The sequence below is a fragment of the Colobus angolensis genome, unplaced genomic scaffold, assembly GCF_000951035.1.
Source record: "Colobus angolensis palliatus isolate OR3802 unplaced genomic scaffold, Cang.pa_1.0 Scaffold263, whole genome shotgun sequence".
Lineage (NCBI taxonomy): Eukaryota > Metazoa > Chordata > Mammalia > Primates > Cercopithecidae > Colobus > Colobus angolensis.
This window is the reverse complement of record NW_012115855.1, coordinates 1,816,622-1,837,483: the sequence shown is the minus strand read 5'-3', so window position 1 is coordinate 1,837,483 and position 20,862 is coordinate 1,816,622. Positions and strand designations below refer to the sequence as shown.

Here is a 20,862-nt window from a genome sequence, read left to right as displayed (position 1 = left end):
AGGCTGATGGAACTCCTGGACTCAAGCAGTCCGCCCACCTCGGCCTCCTAAAGTGCTGGGATTATAGGCGTGAGCCACCGTGCCCCGAGATCAAATTTAAGCCTACCACTAAGTTCTTACCCTTTTGGGCACATGATATGACCACTCTGAATTTGTTTCCTCATCTGTAAAATGGTTCAAAAGAGTGTGCACTACCACTGAGAGGTCACGAATGTTAAGAGCAGAGTCTAGTGACTGGCCCTGCAGTGTCCTCCACATGGGAGCCTCGGTGCCACGTGGATTCCCAGGTCTTGAGGGTAACTTGCTGTGAGTCCCCTGTCCAGTGAGGAACTGAGGGGTAACACTCGGAGAATTCATAACTGGGCCCTGCCCTGGTCCTGACAGAGGATTGTGGCTCAATGCTTCCTTTCTCTGGGCCTTCGTTTCCTCATCTGCCTTACCTTCAATACCTTTCTGCTTTGCTGGGTGGGAAATCTGTATCTACCCTTGTTCTTCCTCTGTTTCCTGTACAGGTGGTCAAACAGTGAGCACCACCGATTCCTCAACCAGCAACCGGGAAAGCGTCAAGTCGGAAGATGGGGATGACGAAGAGCCGCCTTACCGAGGCCCGTTCTGCGGGCGTGCCAGGGTGCACACTGACTTCACCCCCAGTCCCTATGACACAGACTCACTCAAGCTCAAGGTATCTCTCTCCCTGGCCTCAGAGCAGCTAACTGGGCTCTTCCTTTTCTCTAGGAGGCTTTCTTTCCTCACTGTTGAATGCTAGACTACTATGGTATAGACTGGACAGTATCTTGGCTACCTTGATCACTGGTCTCCTCTGTAGTGAAAAACAGAACAAGAACCAGCCAGCCCTCGAGGCAGAGGGAGGGTCTCGTGTTAATCCCTGGGTTATCATCACTTCACCCCTCTGACCTCAGCTTCCCTCTAGAATTCCTATTGCACACCCTCCCTCTCCCCACCACCTCCTGCTCCACACACCTGGTTTCTATGTTCTCTCCATCTGAAGAAAGATTTCTGCCTTCGGTGTGCTCAGAGATACCCTTATGGGACAGATGGGGTTCCACAAAGTGTGTGCAGCCATGACAGGGCCAGAATTGACACTGGTTAGGACAGGTGGGAAGTGCCTTCTCCAAGAAGTGGGAGCCCTCTGAGGCAGGAAGGCGTACAGAGTGCCAGGTGGGCAGCCTGGCTGAGAGCACCAGAGGCACCCCAGGCACCCCTGGTTCTACAGGGCAAGAGGGTGGAGGGGCTGTGACCAAGGGCCTGTGTGGAATTCCGTACACCTGTCTGGCCTCTGCTGAGCTCACAGTCACATCCTATGCGGGTCACTCAGAGGGGTGACTTGTGGGACCCCGATTCTGGCCTTCGTGGCATCTTCACTTCTGCATGACCTGTGTATCTGACAGACTCATGATCTGTACATTCATGGAATATACCTAATGGAAAGATCTTTGCTCCCTGGGCCACAGAAAGGAGACATCATTGATATCATCAGCAAGCCGCCCATGGGGACCTGGATGGGGCTGCTGAACAACAAAGTCGGCACATTCAAGTTCATCTACGTGGACGTGCTCAGCGAGGACGAGGAGAAGCCCAAGCGCCCCACCAGGAGGCGGCGGAAAGGAAGACCGCCCCAGCCCAAGTCTGTGGAGGATCTCCTGGATCGGATTAACCTAAAAGTCAGTCGCTTAGGATTCTCGTCACACGCTACTACCTCACTGCCTTTTTCTCTCCTACACTGAGCAAGGGAGGGCATTTTTAGGGTAGGGTTGGGGCTGATCTGTGTGGTCCAGTAAGGGTGACTCGTTACTGTGATGAGCATCCATTCTACAGAAAGAGTTACCAGTTTTCTAACACTGCCCTTGACCTCAGCTATGGGTGATAGCATAAGTCCCAGATCAAACCTTGCTGCTGGAAGAGCTGTAGGCAGAAACTCCTGGCACCTTGATCACAGCTAGCTCCACAGGGGCCACGAGGAAACTCCGTGCCCACCTCCCTCCCACCATCACTCCTAGCATCTACTAGTGTGAGTCTGCAATGAGAGATTGCGTTTCCTCTTTGCAAAACTCTTGATCCTGAGGAATTAAATGCTGGATTTTAATAGCTCTGTAAATGGAGGAGGCGTCTCCCCTGTTGTGGGCTCTGTGGAGGTAAAGGAATTAGCTCTTATCAAGAGTACAATTACAGTGCAAGCCTGCGGAATCCATCACAGCCTGCAATGTACATCTTCCTAACCCATGGTTAATAAAACACCCTGCTTGCCTACTAAGCCAGAGGACTGGGATGTTCAGGATCCATTGCAAATGATGCTTTCTCATCTTTTGATTGACATGAAGATGACTATGAGAACAGTGTGGGGGTTGCAGGCTAGTTGTTGGCGGTGTTATCACGTGGCTGAACTGGCTGACTCCCTTCTGTCTTCCTTCTCCCTCTCACAGGAGCACATGCCCACTTTCCTGTTCAATGGATATGAAGATTTGGACACCTTTAAGCTGCTGGAGGAGGAAGACTTGGATGAGTTAAATATCAGGGACCCAGAACACAGAGCTGTTCTCTTGACAGCGGTGGAGCTGTTACAAGAGTATGACAGTAAGTCCCTGAACACACAGAGGTGTTCCCTGTGAGGTCCGCCACAGCAGGCCCCACGTATGCCGCCAGTATGTGCTTAGGTCCCTGGAGTCGCTTATTCTGTCCTCTTCTTTCACAAGCCAAGGTCAAATAGTACAAAGACATAAATTCCCAGGACAGACATGGGAACAAAAGAAAACCTCATGTGCCACCGCTGCCTTTCCAGGCATGTTTCTAGGTGATAGTTGAAGAGGATTCTGCACCAAGTGTCTGCAAGAATGGAATTACAGTTTGGGTAGACTCCACTTGCAGTACTATTGAGATGTGCAGCCTCCAGCAGGCCACTGGGACAGCTGAGCACAAAAGTGACTGACCAGCTGGGAGGTTTTCGCCCAGCTAAGGATTGACTACTTCTCAGAGCACACGAGGAGTTGTGTTCTTATTGAATAGACTGGTTAGTGAATAAATGAAATTCATCAGCTTTCGTTAAAGGAGGAGATGTCTCTCCGCAGTGAATATGTAGAGCAGAGAATTCCGTATCGATTGGCTTGCAGATTCCTAACCTAAATGACAGCTTATTTTTACAGCCTGTGAGCAGAATCATCAGTGAGCTCACAGCTTTTATGAAGTCTATTTGAATATACCATATCCTTTGCTCCATTCACTCAGTCTTATCTTGCTCTGTATTCTTCAATCTGCCATCAGAAATATTCCTGAAATCATTCATCTTAAAGGAGTATCCTTTCTAGTTACTGAATTCAAATGCGTTTTCCTTCAAGGACTCTGCTTCAGGGATATCAGTAGCTAATAGCATTTCTGTTGCTGAAAGACACACCAAAACCACGGTTAATGGTGGAAAAAAGAATTATACATTACTGAAATGTATCAGGCCTGAGAAATACAGAAGCAAGTGTCATTAGGTGAAATTCACTTCTGCTAAATAGACAGTCCCTCTAAATGAACTGATAAGCTAGAGAAACACACACCATCAGATAGATGTCTGAGCCTAAGATAAACAGGCTGCCTTCAGGGATATATTTGGAGATAATTGTGATTCATAGTTAATATCACTTTATAAAGGGCAGTGTTAACATTCTTTTAAGTATTTGATTTCCAAGAGACACATTGGGGTCTGTGGCCAGGTTGTGTGTGAAGAGCCTGCACAGTAACTGGTGTAGCCTACCAGCTCAATTAGTATGAATCAATATTAAATCATCTATTGTCCTGAATCACATCTGCCGAGTAGCATAGCCCACTTGCTTTTCCTCAGTCACCAAGAACAGCTGGGTTTTTTTGGTTGTTGTTTTATTTTGGTTTGTTTTGTTTTTGAGACAGAACTTTGCTCTCGTTGCCCAGGCTGGAGTGCAGTGGCACGATCTTGGTTCACTGCAACCTCCACCTCCCGGGTTCAAGCCGTTCTTCTGCCTCAGCCTCGCAAGCAGCTGGGATTGCAGGCATGCACCACCACGCCCGGCTAATTTGTGTATTTTTAGTAAAGATGGAGTTTCACCATGTTGGCCCGACTGGCCTCAAATTCCTGACCTCAGGTGATCTGCCCACCTTGGCCTCACAAAGTGCTGGGATTACAGGCGTGAGCCTCCACATGCAACCAACAACTGGTTTATATGTACTCTCCATTACATTTCCTTTATCATCCACAGCTTTGGAGGAGAAAAACTAACTCCTGAGTGTAAGGCAGAAATCTGTGCTTAGACTCTTCCATGCCATGTTGGCTCAGACCTATCGTTCCTCCTGGGATCACATCCTGAGATTTTTGTACCAGGGAGCATTTTGTAGGAGGGTATGGCTATCCATCACGTTGCTAACCTGGAAGGTGAAGAAGACCTCTTTGCCTCTTCAAACATTCCATTATGGATCTATTCTGCTCTGTTGCTTAGAACTTCCCTGATATATAAAGTTGTACTTGCTTTTATTGGTTCCAAAACAAAGCCTTCAGGGTTCCAGAGGTACCCATTAGTGCCAAGAGTCATGATCCAGACTTTTCCTAGCATTATAGGATTTTACATCCAATATAGTTAAAGTCACCATGGCTAAGAAGTGGTGCCTCTAACTGATAACTTAGAGAAACATGATAGGTTTCTGTCAAACCAAATTGCTATCCACTAGAGAGATGCAGAGGTCGATTGAGATCTTTGAAGATATGTAGGGATCTTGAAAGGTTTCTAGCTTAGCCATCACTGAGAGCAAAAAGTACATTTCCAGCACTACTTGGAAGTCAGACCTGTCCAGCCTCCCTCAAAGTGTGGGAAAAATGCCAGCCTTCATATGGGAACCCCACTGGGAAAAGACTCTGATTGTCAGATGGCTGCTCCTTACACCAAGCCCAGACCCACTATCTTAGGTCTGGCAGATGAAAGTGTCTTACAAATTGCTAAAAGAATTTTTACTTGTGGTAAAGTACATTGTAATCTAAAGTTTACTGTCTTAGCCATTTCTAAGTATAAATAATAACTTGTATAAGAATTCTAATTTAGGAATTATTTCAAACATGCAGAAAAGTACAGGGAAAAAGAAAACAAACATACACATGTACATGTACATGCTGAAGTTAATGTTTTGCCATATTTTCTTCATTTCTTACATTTTAAGAAATACGGCGTAAGCCCATCTAAAGTCCTGCTTTCAAAGACTCCCATTCCCTTCTCTTCTTTCCCAAAGTAACTGCTCCCCAGGCAATGGTATGTGCCTTTGGGTACCACTACCTTTTGATGTTGGAATATTCATAGGTGTCTTGGCATATTCTCTCCCTGTGTGGGCGGGGAGAGGAGGGGGTTGGTGAGGCTGGAGGCAGAGAGAGCTTAGCCCAAGCAGAGCCCCTTCAGGTTGAAGTTCAGGTCATACTCAAATGGGGTTTCAGCCTCACAACCTAGCACTTTGCTGTGATTTGACTATGAGAATTTTCAGGGTTCTAGCTCATCTTCTTTCTTATCTTTTGTACCTAGGCACCAATGCTAACAAGTGTGGGAAAAGGTCATGGTCCTGATTCTGCACTACAGAGGAGAGGCACCTCACCTCTTTTTGTCTTCTCCCTAATAGACGGTGATTCTAGCCCCCTTCCTTATGCCTCATGGGTCTATAAATAGAACTGTGGTTTTCAGGTGACAGAATGGATCCCCTTCCTCTCCAAAATAATTTCAGGTATCCTGCCGTGTCTGGTGAGGCTGGGGTCCCCAAATATGCAGGCACAGCACATATTTCCATGCTGCAGCAGGAGCAGGTCTTCTGTGTTACTCCCACCCGCCAGCACTCTGGAGTCTGTTTTGGCCACTGTGGTGCACTGAACCGTGTCACCAGACACAGAGTACACTGACTCCTCTCCCTGGGTTGTAATGGATAGTGCAAAGCCCTCATTTTATAAGCATCATTTTTCTAAATAACATGCTAGGCTAGAACAAAGGCCACTGCAAAGCCACAGGCTCTTCCACATAGTGAGAACATTGCTCTAGAATATTCCACTTTTAGGTGGTCGGGGGGACAGTATTTGCTCTTGTGCTTCCAATTAGTTAATTTTTCATTAGTCATTTTAAAAGTAGCATTCTTAATTTGGGATTCTAATTGAGGGACTTACGCTGCCACGATCTCTGCTGTAGTTGGGGCTGTAAAATGCTTTCCCTGTGAGAAATGCAAGCAGGAAGTGGTGAATGGACAGCTGGAGAGTTGCCAGAGCCTTCCGCCTCCCCACATTTTTATTTTGATGACCTGAGAAAAGGCATCACATTTCTGGTTTATTGATTTCTTTTTTTCTTTGTGTATGTGGTTGGAGTGGGGGAGTTGGTGGGGGATGAAAAGAAAGGAAAATAAAGCGATTCATCACTGCAACTAGCTATTTTATGTAGAAAATGTTTTCTTGGTTTCTGTTTTATGTGACCAAGCACTTTGCATAATAATGCAAAGATGATCTGCGTGTAACCTCAGTGTCCCGTGTAAGGCTCCACGTGCCCTTTCTACAACATGCCGGCTGATACTTCTGGGTTGTTGAAGACCCTCACAGCTTTCCACGTGATTTCCTTGGGGGGCAGATTCACTCAACAGAAGTGTCTGATGCTGCTCTTGATTTTTTCCCCTCCTCCAGCTTTGTTGAGGCACAATTGACAAATGGTGATGCTTCTCTTTAAAAGCCGTCCTCAGAATGAGGTCTTCCTTTTTTTTTTTCTTTATTTTATTATTATTTTTATTTATTTCAATAGCTTTGGGGGTATAAGTGGTTTTGGGTTACATGGATGAATTATATAGTGGTGAATTCTGAGATTTTACTGCCCCCATCACCTGAGTAGTATACATTGTACCTAATATGTAGTTTTTTTTATCCCTAGACTCCCCACACCCTTCCCCTTCTGACTCTCTAAAGTCCATTGTATCGCTTTGTATGCCTTTGTGTGCTTGTAGCTTAGCTCCTACTTACAAGTGAGACCGTGTGAATTCTGGCTTTCTACTCCTGTGTTACTTCACTTAGAATAATGGCCTCCAGGTCCACCCAAATTGCTGCAAGGACATTATTTCATTCCTCTTCATGGCCAAGTAGTATTCCATGGTGTATATAGAGGTACTACATTTTCTTTATCCACTCGGAATGAGGGCGTTCAGCTTTCGGTCTTCCATTTATCTATACCAGCAACCATGTATCTGTTACTCAGCTTCCAAGTTGGAGGGTTTCCTAAGCTTTCCCCGGCTTTTTTACTTATATGCAGGAGACAGAAGTGTGCTGGCACAAGGCAAAGGGAGAAGCAGAAAAGAAGAGCAACCACTAACTTATCCCAAACAACAAAAATAAAAGGAGATTTGCCACTGGCCTCTCCTCAGTTTTGGGGTTTGTGCCTCCTCTTGCCAGCCTTACTCCTGCTGAGCTAATAGAAGAGCCCTCAGCACATGTCCCTGAGGGCTAAGAATGCTCCTAAATGCTTATAAAATTTATTTCATTTGACACTTTAATATTAACTCCCAAATTTGGAAAGTTGGCAACACAGCTATCTTCCAGCACAAGTTTTATAGATCTCCCAAAAACGTATGACCCAATCTCACCTTGTGCATGGGGCGTTTTTTCTCTCTCTGCTTCTCCTCGATGGTGCCATCACTCAGAAGGGACTGGGAGCCCCCACTGCCCAAACAACACTCTGCTTTTCTCCTTTCCTCATAGCCCCAAGGCCGGAGTTTGCATAACTTAAAAGCTTCTGTTTGCATAACTTAAAAGGTGTCAACATATTCCAACTGTGTGCTCTCTCCAAACTTATCTTTGTGCGATGAATACTTTATTGGAAGAAAAGTTGTGATCACACTAGTTCATTTTGATCTCATCTATTTTAAGATAAATTGTTCTCTTCCAAAAGCTCAGGGCAGTAACTGAGGATAAAGTCGAGATCTGTTGACTCTGAAATCTCTGCTTTTCACTCCCCTTGTTGATTTCGTGCCATGTTCTCTCCTCTAGGTAACAGCGACCAGTCAGGATCCCAGGAGAAGCTGCTTGTTGACAGCCAGGGCCTGAGTGGATGCTCACCCCGAGACTCAGGATGCTACGAAAGCAGTGAGAACCTGGAAAACGGTAGTGTCAGCATGAGTCGCTGGGAACCTGCTTTGACAATTACTGATTTCAAAGCACAATTTTCTGCCAAAGGTCGATTCTATTCCTATCATGCACTCAGCAATCATCTTTTCCTTTCTGACCTCTATACCATTCTAGTCCAAGTTAGCCTCCCTATCTGTTCTCCTGGCTGCTGGGTGAGGTTAATAAATTCCGTGTAAAATACCTGCAGCCGTAAAACCTAAATTGTGTGTCTCTTATACCCTTTTCTTTACGCAATAAACACCAGCATTTGAGTGTTGGGAGCTATTAGGTCCATGAGGAAAACAATTTACCAGGTAGACCATCCATCAGGGTTACACCAGCAGCAGTGTCTTAAATGCCTCGGCTGCACGGCCTGAGTGTCGAGCCAGTTACTGCAGGAGAGAAGGACTGGATGGCCACATGTCTTGTTTGTGACGTCTCTGTACAGCCAGTCAGGAAGTAGTCAGTATGAAGTTTCAGAAAACGTACTTGTCTCAAACAGAAGAGGAGTCTTAAGTGGTATGGGGTCAGGTGGGCTAAACGTTACCGTGGATGGCTCTGGTTTCCTGTTGTGACCCCAGAATTCTCATTGTAGCAAGATGAGAAACAACGGTAAGAGGCTCACGCTGCCACAGTCACCTAGATCTCTGTCAAACTCTTGAAGGCCGTCACAAAAAATGCCCAGGTTTGATAGTTGTTAGCAGCCATTGGAATCCTATCTAGTAGCCCATGTGTTAAGATGTTTGCTGAGCACCTCCTAAAGCAAACTTTTTAAAACTCCAGGCTGTACTTTATTAGTGGGTTGTGAAAGCAATTTAGTGGGTCATGGACAGCAGTTTTGTAAGACAAAATAGAATACAAAATATCAGAGAGCATCCTCTAAGATAAAGGTTAGTATTGTTAGCACTGTCACTTGTAATCCTTGTTTCAGTTATGTCTGTGTGTGTGTTTGCGGTTGTGTGCATGCATGTGTGTCTCTGTGTACTACATGTTGAATGTAAAATGTATTTCTTACTGGGAATCGTGGGAAAAAATAGTTTGAGAGCCATTGTGGGTACCAGAACTAGGGCTAAGGAAAGGAAAGTGGGTGTCTAGGATGCAAACCCTAAGCGTGCTCACTCTCGGGTATCAGCCCTGCACTCATGTGGCTCTGGGCAGTCACCTCCTTAGAGTTTGTCCTCCAGGCACTTTGTTTGCCTCACTCTAATTCCAATTTTAAGAAGCATCTTGGGGACCTCAGAATTTGAGCCATGGCGCCCTGCTATTCAACCATGATGCGCTGCTATTCTATCAACTTGGGAAGATAGTAGTTCTCCCCAAGCTATATATAATATTCAGGTAGCCTGAATATATCAAGACAGGATACAAAACCCACCTAGTATCCCAGTACATCCTCAGTTTCAGTAAATGTCAGAATCCTTGTGCAGCTCATGTAGGTTCTGAAGAATTTTTTTTTTCTCTTAATAACCTTTTCATATCCAAAACTTTCCAGGAAATTAATTCCCCCAGCTGTTGGTGATTGGTAAGGATCTCACAGACTGGCAGAATTTTTCACTCCTAAATGAATTCATGTGTACCTGCTGAAGAACTAGATTGCTAGCAAACCATACTTTGAACATAAAGTAAATTCAGAGATCTTTCTAATATAATGCAGAATGCAAATATGGAACTTATATGTATAGTTTTATATTGGGAATTAAGGGAAAAGAAAGTCATATTCCTAAAATTTATGCTAAAGAAGTTCGAATAATTTTCTATTTCAACCTACTTTTAAAATTTGATGCGATTTTTTTTTTCTGAAGAGGTGTTTCTTCATTTATCTGTGATGATTTTTCTAATAATGAAAAGTAAGACCATGGTCATTATCTTCAGTAGTAGCACTAGGCTGATGATCTTTATGTAACAACAATAATATCCTACAGATGCGTAGCATTTTGGTGTTTATCATTGTGGAACATACAGGTGGACAGGGTCAAAGCACACAACAAACATGTTATTAACCAAAAACATAACAAGGAACAGTTAATCTCTGTGTGTGTGTGTGCACGTGCGCGCACATGCATGTAAGTACTGATGAGAACAAAGCATTCAGCATGTTGCGTGGCCCATGAATTGGCAAAGCTTATCCAACAGCAGAAGTTTAATATCAATTACCAGTCATCAGATAAGTAGTTTATGTCTGGTTGATAGTTCAGTTATCAGTCTGACCGTTGTAACCAGGACTCTTGCTTTGCTGGGACCTAAACCTTTATCAGTATTTTGTAGATTTTCTTTGGCAAAGTACTCACATGAGTTTACCTGTCTGTGCCCAGGTTGGTTGATTGTTTCTAGGATACATTTATTAGAAGGAGGGGCTTCAAGGAAGGTGGGATTTGAGCACTCACTGATCACTCTGTAGGGGTTACCATTTCTAGAACCTATTCTGAAGTTCAGTCCAGCTCTCCTTTTCCATCATGACCTTGAGAAATTGTGCTCACCCAACAAATGCCATCAACATGCGGTATGATGATCACCCTCTTTCCACATCAATTGCAGCTGGGCACAGACTTAAACCAAGATTTATTTTACTGCTTGACACAGCATATTTCTTTCCCATGTAACCCAATTAATTTCAGTCTTCCTGATTTCTTTAATAAGACTAAGAATTCTTTCTAAAAAATAAAAATGGAACCATAATAACCCTCTATCACCCAATGTCATAAATGGTGATTTTATGTCTTTAGTGTAATTGAACAATAGGATGTGGGAGTTGGAGATTTCAATTACATTAGCACACCTTTATGCATCTGTTTGATTGATTTGCTTTTAAAATGTGACTGTAAAATATTCCCTTGTCTCACAGGCAAGACTCGGAAAGCTAGCCTCCTATCTGCCAAGTCATCCGCCGAGCCCAACTTGAAGTCTTTTAGCAGAAACCAGTTGGGCAATTACCCAACATTGCCTTTAACGAAATCAGGAGATGCACTGAAACAGGGACAGGAGGAGGGCAGGCTGGGTGGTGGCCTCGCCCCAGACACATCCAAGAGCTGTGACCCACCTGGTGTGACTGGTTTGAATAAAAACCGAAGAAGCCTCCCAGTTTCCATCTGCCGGAGCTGTGAGACCCTCGAGGGCCCCCAGACTGTGGACACTTGGCCTCGATCCCATTCCCTGGATGACCTTCAAGCAGAGCCTGGTGCTGAGCAAGACGTGCCTACCGAGGTGACAGAACCGCCCCCTCAGATTGTACCCAAAGTGCCACAGAAGATGACTGCCTCTTCCACGAAGGCCCAGCCCCTGGAGCGAGACTCTGCCATCGACAATGCGTTGCTACTGACCCAAAGCAAGAGATTTTCTGAACCTCAGAAATTGACAACTAAGAAACTGGAGGGCTCAATCGCAGCCTCTGGTCGCAGCCTGTCACCCCCTCAGTGTTTGCCCAGAAACTATGATGCTCAGCCTCCTGGAGCTAAACACGGTTTTGCAAGGACACCTCTGGAGGGCCACAGAATAGGACACGAGTTTGAAGGAACACACCATCCCCTGGGCACCAAAGAAGGGGTAGATGCTGAGCAGAGGGTCCCTGAGGCCAGAACGCAGCCCAAAATTCCATCACAGCCTCCACCTGTTCCTGCCAAAAAGAGCAGAGAGCGCCTTGCTAATGGACTCCACCCTGTTCCCATGGGCCCCGGTGGGACCCTCCCCAGTCCCGATGCGCCTTGCCTGCCAGTGAAAAGGGGCAGCCCCACCAGCCCCACCAGCCCTAGCCACTGTCCCCCAGCACTGGCTCCCAGGCCTCTCTCAGGGCAGGCGCCTGACAGCCCACCAAGCACAAGGCCGCCCCCCTGGCTCTCAGAGCTCCCCGAGAACACAAGCCTCCAGGAGCACGGTGTGAAGCTGGGCCCAGCTTTGACCAGGAAGGTCTCTTGTGCCCGGGGAGTGGATCTGGAAATGCTTACTGAAAACAAGCTGCATGCCGAAGGCATCGATCTCACGGAGGAGCCGTATTCTGATAAGGTATCAAAGGTCCTGGGCCCATCACATTCACAGGCCTTTGTAGAAGTCAGGCAGCCAGGTGAGATGAACCCACATCTGAAGCCAGCCCGGTAGCCAGCCCAGTAGCATGGGCTGCTCTGAGAGAGTGGAATGAATGATCCACAGCCAGCAGCTTCTGAAGAACAGGGAGTGCAGGCTCCAGATTAAGTGAAAATACAGCCTCTCTGGAGTCTTCTTTGTTTCGCTCTGGCTTGTTTCCTTTTAGTTTCTGGCAGCTCTGCTTCGCAGGGAGAATCATTAGGACCCAGACTGGCTTCCGAGAAGGGTGGTTTAGTGGACGGGAGACACCTGAATCCACGTGTCCACACCGTACTTGACATGCATGTGTGCAGATATTGACACCTTCCCATTTCATCTCTCTGTAGGTAAACCGAGGTTAAAAATAACCTGCATGAAGACCTCTTAGAGGGATTACTAGAAGCAAATAAACGTGGACATACTTTGAAAATTATAGAACCCTATTCGGATGTGATAATTGTATTATAGTTATCTGTATGGGTAATGGGAAAAAGATAATATAAAATCCCTCATTGTACCAAAATCATTTAGCTCTATAATGAAAAATTATTTCTCATTAAAAAGAAATGAGATCTACCAATACCAAGTGACTCCAAAGACAAAGCAATGCTAAGAGACACAGCTGTACTTTACTCCTGGAAATACAGATCCGATTAGGATGCATTCCTGAGAGTCCTTTATTATAAAATTCTCATGACAATGAATGCCTTAGAATAAGATCCTCGTTCACCTCCCTGACCCTCCTTGATATTTCGTGAGTAAATGTCTTTAAAAGTAGTGAGAATGACCATACAGTAAATGCTGGCCTAGCAAGCTGGTGGTATAACTTGTAGCAGATGAAGCGCAAACAGTTGAATATCTGTAAAGTAGAAGTTAGCCCTTCTCTCCTGCAGTTTAGAAGACTCTTCAATAACATTAGAGGAATTGTATTTTGCAAAATGATCCGATTGAGGTGAAGGCATTGGCCTGAAAAGTGTAGAATAATTGTGTGCTGCCTTAACTGCTTCAGAACACTTTCCTAGAGCTCATCAGTACTGTAAGATAAAGATGTAAAAGTATTCTCTCTAAAGCATCTATCCTGACCAATAAAGAAAATATATTCATTTCAAATTAAAACTTTTGGTTTGGGCGCGGTGGCTTACGCCTGCAATCCCAACACTTTGGGAGGCCAAGGCGAGAAGACCGCTTGAGCCCAGGAGTTTGAGGCTGCAGCAAGCCATGATCACACCACTGCGCTCCAGTCTAAGTGACAGTGAGACCCTACGTTATATGTGGTGTATCTTAGGGAAAGAAAAACAAAATCCTTATACCCTTGATGCCACATTCCTCTTCTCCCTGGCAGCATGGCCGCTGTGGGATTCCTGAAGCCCTGGTGCAGAGATATGCAGAGGACTTGGATCAGCCTGAGAGGGACGTCGCCATCAACATGGACCAGATCCGGGTGAAGCAGCTTCGGAAGCAGCACCGCATGGCGGTGAGCAGCCCACGGTTCTCCAGCTTCCTGAGGCACATTTAGTGGTCACGCTTAGTAATGAGCATACTAACAACTGCCAAGTAGACAAGGGCTTGCGTAGCTATGGAAAGGAGACAGCTGGGGAGAAAGTAATACATGGTCAGCCTAGAAATGTTTAAAAATACACTTTCAGAAAGAAACAAAAATGAAAATTATCTGTAATCCCAACACTGTGAAAAACTTTTTAAAGATCCATCTAGTGCTGGGCATGATGGTGCACACCTGTGATCCTAGTTACTCGGGAGGCAGAAGCAGGAGGATTGCTTGAGCCCAGAATTTTGATACCAGCCTGGGCAACATAGTGAGACCCCATCTCTTAAGAAATAAAATAAAATCCGTCTGAATGACACAGTTTCAGTTAGAAGCATAACTTTAAGAAATCTATTGTTCAACATGGTGACTACAGTTAATCACAATGTATACTTGAAGATTGCTAGGACAGCAGATTTTAAGTGTTCTCACCACAAAATATAGTGTGTGAGGTAATGCATATGTTAAATAGCTTGATTTAGCCATTCCACAATTATCAAAACACCACGTTTTACACCATAAATATACACAATTTTTACTTGTCCATTAAAACTCTGTCTAATCATTTCTCTGCACATGTATAATAGTAAATGTATAGTATTGAAACCTGATTGTTTGCTATTATCAGATCATGAATCTCTTTCTCTGTTACTTAAAAAAAAAAGTTAATATTATCAATACAGTAGTCTCCTCATATCCATGAGGGATATGGTCCAAGACCTCCAAGTGGATCTCTTGAAAGCTTGCCAAGTACCAAACCCTGTATATATTATACACAAATTTCTTTTTCCTTCTTCACAACTTCATGGATATAAGATTCGTTTTCACCGTAGATCTTAGGACCCTCAGCACACGATGTCTTTTCTTTTCTTATTAAGTCAAGAACTCTCACCTTTTTATTTAAAGGAAGCACTTTGAACATGACTTCTCTTTGCCACACGCAAATGGCCAGCACGTTACTCTTGCACTTTGGGGCTGTCATAAGGCCAAATAAGAGTGATTGAATGTGAGTGCTGCAGTCCTGCTACAGTTGATCTGATGACCACAGGCTACTAAGTGACTGCGGGGCCCAGAGTGTAGACAGTGTGGATTTGCTAGACAAAGGGATGATTGTCAGATGGGACAGAGCTGGATGGTATGAGATTTCCTCACACTACTCAGAATGACATGCGATATAAGACTTATGAATTGTTTATTTCTGGAATTTCCCATTTAATATTTTCAGGCTGTAGAAGGCAAAGCCGTGGATAAGGGGGGATGGCTATTGTATTTCAAAGTATTCTAGTGTACTCTAGTAGTGAGTCTCATAGTTAAAACATTTAGATTTTTCCAGCCTTTTATTTTAAATAATGTAATGAAGAACATCCTTGTTAATAAACCTTTGTAGACTTTAAAGGTTAATTTCTGAGTATATATTCCTGGAAGAGGGTTTGCTTCATCAGAACTGTATAAAATCCCAAAGGTTTTCACACTTGTTAGCAAATCACCTTTCTGAAAGGTGTAGGCCCTTTATATACCCAGTAGTCAAGGTTAAACATCCATTTCCCTGTTCCAGCCAACCCATGATATTATTGTATTTTAAATTCTTTATAACCGCATTGACTAAATATGTAATATTCTAGTTAACATAGATTCAAACTACAGTGGAAAGTCTCCTTTATAAAAACCCTACCCATTGAGTGCTACTTTTCACACCATCACCCAGATTTGTCCCTTCAGACTACCTTAGGGCTCTTGTCAAGAGCATATCCACAGTGAAACAAAATAGCAGAATATGTAAATGCTTACAGTTTGGAGACTTGGATACATAAATGGGATTTGATCTCATTCCAAACACCTTCGAGAACCTTGTGGAACACTTCCTTAAAGATTTGTTTCATCTTAGAGAAGAATTTTTCCTGCTAGTCTTGATCTCTGACACTCACTGCATTGTTGCTTTCTGATAATAGTCTAGCAATGCAGTATTTCAGTGCTGTTCCTTTTAGACATACACGAAGCAGTCCTCCGATGACACATGAAGCGTTTCTATCATATATTGCTTTCTTAATTTATCCAGATTCCAAGTGGTGGACTCACGGAAATCTGCCGAAAGCCCGTCTCTCCTGGATGCATTTCGTCTGTGTCAGATTGGCTCATTTCCATCGGTCTGCCCATGTATGCCAGCACCCTCTCCACCGCGGGCTTCAGCACACTGAGCCAGGTGCCTTCTCTGTCCCACACTTGCCTTCAGGAGGCCGGCATCACAGAGGAGAGACACATAAGAAAGCTCCTATCTGCAGCCAGACTCTTCAAACTGCCGCCAGGCCCCGAGGCCATGTAGCCAGGCCCAGAATGGGCTTCTCTGGACAAGAGCCACCCTTTCACTGTGCATATGATGCTGATGCAATTCCTCCATCTCTGGACGTGCAGACCAGATCCAGAAGAAAAGCCTGGCGTGTGGCCAAATAGCGTGAAACCTTGGCACAGGACTGAGGATCCTCTCCTCCAGAAAAGCCCCCTCAAGGAAATCAGTGCGGTTCTCTTTGACCTCCAAAGACAAGACAAGCACTTATTTTTATTTTCAGAAGACAAAAGAACCAAGATGCCAACTGGCTGCGAATGCTGTGTCTCCAGTCTGTCTCTGTGTGCTGGTAGAGGCTGGGAGGAGTGGGGGCAGCCTGTTCCGTTTCTCATAGTACCCTTGCCCTTCTGTCTGTCATCTTGCAGGATGCCTGAGGGCCAGATGGGCTTAGCTAGGCCAAAGGAACAGACTTGAGAGTTATTGTACATTACTGACCACGCTCATTTGTTCAAAAGTTAGAACATCTGGCTGCACCAGGAAAAAAAAAGTCCTGTTCTTCTTTAGATAAACAAGAGACATTTTCATAATTGCTTTCTAGCAATCAGCTTTTATTTGCCTTAATATAAGCTTTTAAGCAGTTATCTAACTAGTGTCCACAACCCTGTAACCATAGTAGTTCCACACCTTCAGCTTCAGCGGACATCTAACCTCTCTGGGATGTTTTCAGCAAAAGTGGGCTTTTCTAATGGTCTCATTTTAACATGGCTTATTTTGTAGAGGTATTCATCAGCCACACACTTCATGTTGGTTTTTGGTTTTTAAGCTAACTACAAATCTAGTACAAAACTCTGAAATTCACAAAGATATCATGTGTGTGTGCGTGCGTGCGTGCGTGTGTGTGTCTGTATTCATAGTAACTGCTTTTTGTTTTAACCAGTTTAGTATCGTTACCATTACTGTGTGAGTCGTTGTGCTGCAGTATTGACTTGGAATCCTGACCATGTCCATCCCAAAATTCAGTCCTCAGTTAACGGATCATCTTTGCAAAAGGTCACTGTGAGGTTGCATATTTCAGAAAGATGTTCTTAAAAAGGGAAGTCATTTATAAGATGTTTTCTAAAAGTCTTTTCAGTATTACAACTAATACTATTCTTCTTTTTTTATTTAGATAATTCTTTTAATTTAAACAAAGGTTCAGCATGGAGCCAGACAAACCACATTAGCCATGTGTTAAGTGTTTGCTACTTTAAATTGTTTTACAACTGATTTCAGCACATTCTATCCTCTTTTTTTTTTTTTTTTTTTTTTTTTGAGATGGAGTTTCACTCTTGTTGCCCAGGCTGGAGTGCAATGGCACAATCTTGGCTCCCTGCAACCTCAGTCTCCCAGGTTCAAGCGATTCTCCTGCCTCAGCCTCCCAAATAGCTGGGATTACAGGCACCCACTACCATGCCCAGCTAATTTTTGTATTATTAGTAGATATGGGGTTTCACCATGTTGGCCAGGCTGGTCTTGAACTCCTGACTTCAGGTGGTCCACTCGCCTTGGCCTCCCAAAGTGCTGGGATTACAGGTGGGAGCCACCATGCCTGGCCTCTATCCTCTTTTAGTCTAGTGTCTGGTTTTCTAGCAAACAGTAAATTTTAACACACTATTAAGGTTTCCATTGCTTACAAAATGATTTTCCTTTACATTCTTATCATGAACACTATTTTAAGCATCAAATGCAATCATCTATAATATAAAGGGCAATCATTTATAACATAAACACCTTGACCACAAGCCCTTGATTGAAAGTTTTATAATATTTCATCTACTTATTAAAACAAATAATTTTCCTTGGGTTGGAGGGGAAGTGATTTCATAAATTAGCCATCTTTAGCATATTGCTTATGTCTGCATCCATGTTTCTGAGGGAAAAGACATTCTCAGGTGATGTATTTTTTTCATGCATTAGTATGCATTTTTTAAAGAGAATGCATGTTTCTTTAATAGTTTTCATCTTCTATAAGATGCCACGTGAAGAAGTTGTGGAAATGTAGAATAAAAAGCTAAAGCTGCCAATTTTCTATTGAACTCTTAAAAACAGCTCATGTTTGTCCTCTCGGGTTGTGGCCTAGCCTATTTGCAATGTAAGAAGCTGCAGGGTTCTCGTATAGCTAAAGCGTTCAATGCATTTCACATGCTGTGGTGGAGGCGGGTGCTGTAGACAGGCTTCTCTTCCTGCTCTCAGAATACCTCGGCTTGACATTTGGACAGATCCTGTCATTGTTTAAGCTGAGCAAAAAAACACACAAAAGTTGTATAAGAGGTAACAAAGGAGAGGGAGAAATCTCATGTGAATTTCCAAGTTTTGATTCATTCTCAATGAAGGATTTTCATTTAAGTGAAAGTCACAGCAGAAGAGGGAACTTTCTGGAGTTTTTGAGAATGCCAAACCATATTTTTATCACTCTGCTTTGGAAATCAATGCCTTTGCATAGAAAATCAAATTCAGGGACCACAAAGAATTTTCAGTGGGAATGTCTAGTCTGAGGGGTCTGAGGTTGTTTTTACTTTATTGTGTTGTTTAAATATTTTAAAAATATATTTAGCGTTTGGTCTTTTTTTTTTTTTCTTTAAACATTTAATTTGGTCTGAGAAAAGCTGAATGTTTGGGTGTGATGTTTGACTGAGGTGGATTGAGGCTGCCTGTGGACATTAGTGAACAGGTGCTAGGCTTCAGCAATATCCGGTTTTAATCAGTTGCATTTGGTACAGAATTTTGAGTAATGGTGAAAATTGTTGTCTTTGGAAAGCACAAAAGAAACCTGGAAAGGCAGTTCAGCTCAGGTAGCTACACATAACATTGTGTATGATTTTCACTTCAAAGCTGTCTGGAAGGAAATGCAGTCAGCTCCAACTAGTACTATTTACGTACCCATATAACTAAGATATTGTTTCATGGCCTTGCCTTAGTTAGAGGCCCTTTTCTCTGTCCTGAACCCCCAGGTATGGGTGAAATTGGAAATTACTAATCTATTGGAAATCAGTTCCTGACATAGTAAAGTTTGCTTTCATAACTGCAGCAAAAGAGGTCAACTCACCAAGTCACTGCTGCCATGTGTGTACTGTATTATTTTCAGAAAAAAATATAATAGTCTGAGTCCAAGTTATCTTGATTTAAAATTGACAGAGAAAAGAAACTGTCGAGCAAGTTATATAACAACTAACAACATTGCACTTTCTGTATATGAAATCAATATTTAAATAACTTATTTTTCTCCATTGCTGTTCTTAAAAACATTGTAAGTAGCTGTAATATACCAGTACCAATATGTTCTTGCAATTGCTTCAGCCCAAGAAAGCTGTGTATTGTTTTAAAAATTGTAAAAATTATTGTGATGATTCATTTAGCATAAAGAGAGGTGGACAGAAGGGTTTTGCTATGTATCAAAACTTGTCTATAATTATGTCATCTATGTACCTAGAAAAAAAGTAAATAAATTTCTTCAGTTGAATATGCCTTTTTTGTTGTTTCTTGGGTATTTTAAAGTTGAATGGAGTAGAAATGAAAGGGAATTTATAAAGTGGTCAAACGATGAAATATATTGGGAAAATTGTAGTTGTCTACAATTCTGCCATCACCAGAACTCACCCTCTGACATCCACCCAGATTCTCTGTCACTTTATTGCTTTATTTTCAAATATGCATGATCAAGTTATATAATGATAGCACCTTAGAACAGCAAGATATTTTTTGGAATTCATCTTGAGTCTAAGATCATCATTTTCAAATGAAGAATCTGAGTCCACATGGATGACTGACTTGCTCAGTATTATACACTTAAATGACAACACCACCCACATCTTCTGCTGAAAAAGAGAGAAAAAGCAAGTCTAGGTCTGGATAGTCTAGAAATTAATCAATTTGACAATAATGCGTTTTTAACTTCAGTGTACCATACAGAAATGAGAGCAGATTTTTCATGCTATTCACCATACTTTTAAATTGATACATCTTGGAGGTCCTCCCATGTCAACATTCTCCCACTCCCTTAAAGGCTGCATAGTATTCTATTATGCAGGTCATTTATTTAACCGGTACTCTATGAAAGTGCAACCTTCTGCTGTTGTAGAAGAAAAAGCTATAGTGGATATCCCGATACCTATATCACTTAGCATGTGGAATTGCTGTATTAAAGTTATGTGTGTGTTTTAAATTTTGATAGAATAAGGTGGGTTTCATTAAAGGAAGCTTAATGTAGGTTTCACTTTTTTTTTTTTTTTTTTGGGAATTTTGCTTTTGTTGCCTGGTCTGGAGTGCAGTGGTGTGATCTCAGCTCACTGCAACCTCTACCTCCTGGGTTCAAGCGATTCTTCTGCCTCAGCCTCCCGAGTGGCTGGGATTACAGGCGTGCGCCACTGCACCCAGCTAATTTTTCTTTTTTTTTTTTTTTTTTTATTTTTAGTAGAGACAGGGTTTCTCCACGTTGGTCAGGCTGGTCTCGAACTCCCGACCTCAGGTGATCCATCTGCCTTGGCCTCCCAAAGTGCTGGGATTACAGGCATGAGCTACCACGCCTGGCCCAGTTTTAAATCATCTTACTCGCAACTCCTCTAACCCATTTTGTGAACGGGGATATTTCGTGTCTTCTAGGAGTGGGTGTTCACCTGACTCTGCTGCATCATTTTAAAGAACTAACCATAAACCTCAAATCTTCCCAATCCCCCGCTAAATCCTAAGAGTCAATATTTCAAAGAAGATGCTCTTTTTCTTGTGATTCCTAGGAAACCCTTGCCAGAGTCTTGATGTTTCTTGTAACCTTTCTGCGTATGTAGATATCTATGATGTATTTGCTTATAAAGAACATTA

General features: G+C 43.2%; 1 protein-coding gene across 1 annotated transcript in view; it reads left to right on the top strand.

Annotated features, from left to right (window-relative positions):
* SASH1 (SAM and SH3 domain containing 1) overlaps positions 1–19,511 on the top strand; it is a 213,147-nt gene extending 193,636 nt beyond the window's left edge. Inside the window, exons 14-20 of the mRNA XM_011947387.1 lie at positions 513–682; positions 1,473–1,682; positions 2,442–2,592; positions 8,015–8,128; positions 10,974–12,127; positions 13,527–13,658; positions 15,784–19,511. Coding sequence (XP_011802777.1) covers positions 513–682; positions 1,473–1,682; positions 2,442–2,592; positions 8,015–8,128; positions 10,974–12,127; positions 13,527–13,658; positions 15,784–16,047 — 2,195 coding nt within the window. The 3' untranslated portion in view covers positions 16,048–19,511. The remainder of the gene's footprint in view (positions 1–512; positions 683–1,472; positions 1,683–2,441; positions 2,593–8,014; positions 8,129–10,973; positions 12,128–13,526; positions 13,659–15,783) is intronic.
* The last annotated feature ends 1,351 nt before the right edge of the window (positions 19,512–20,862 follow it).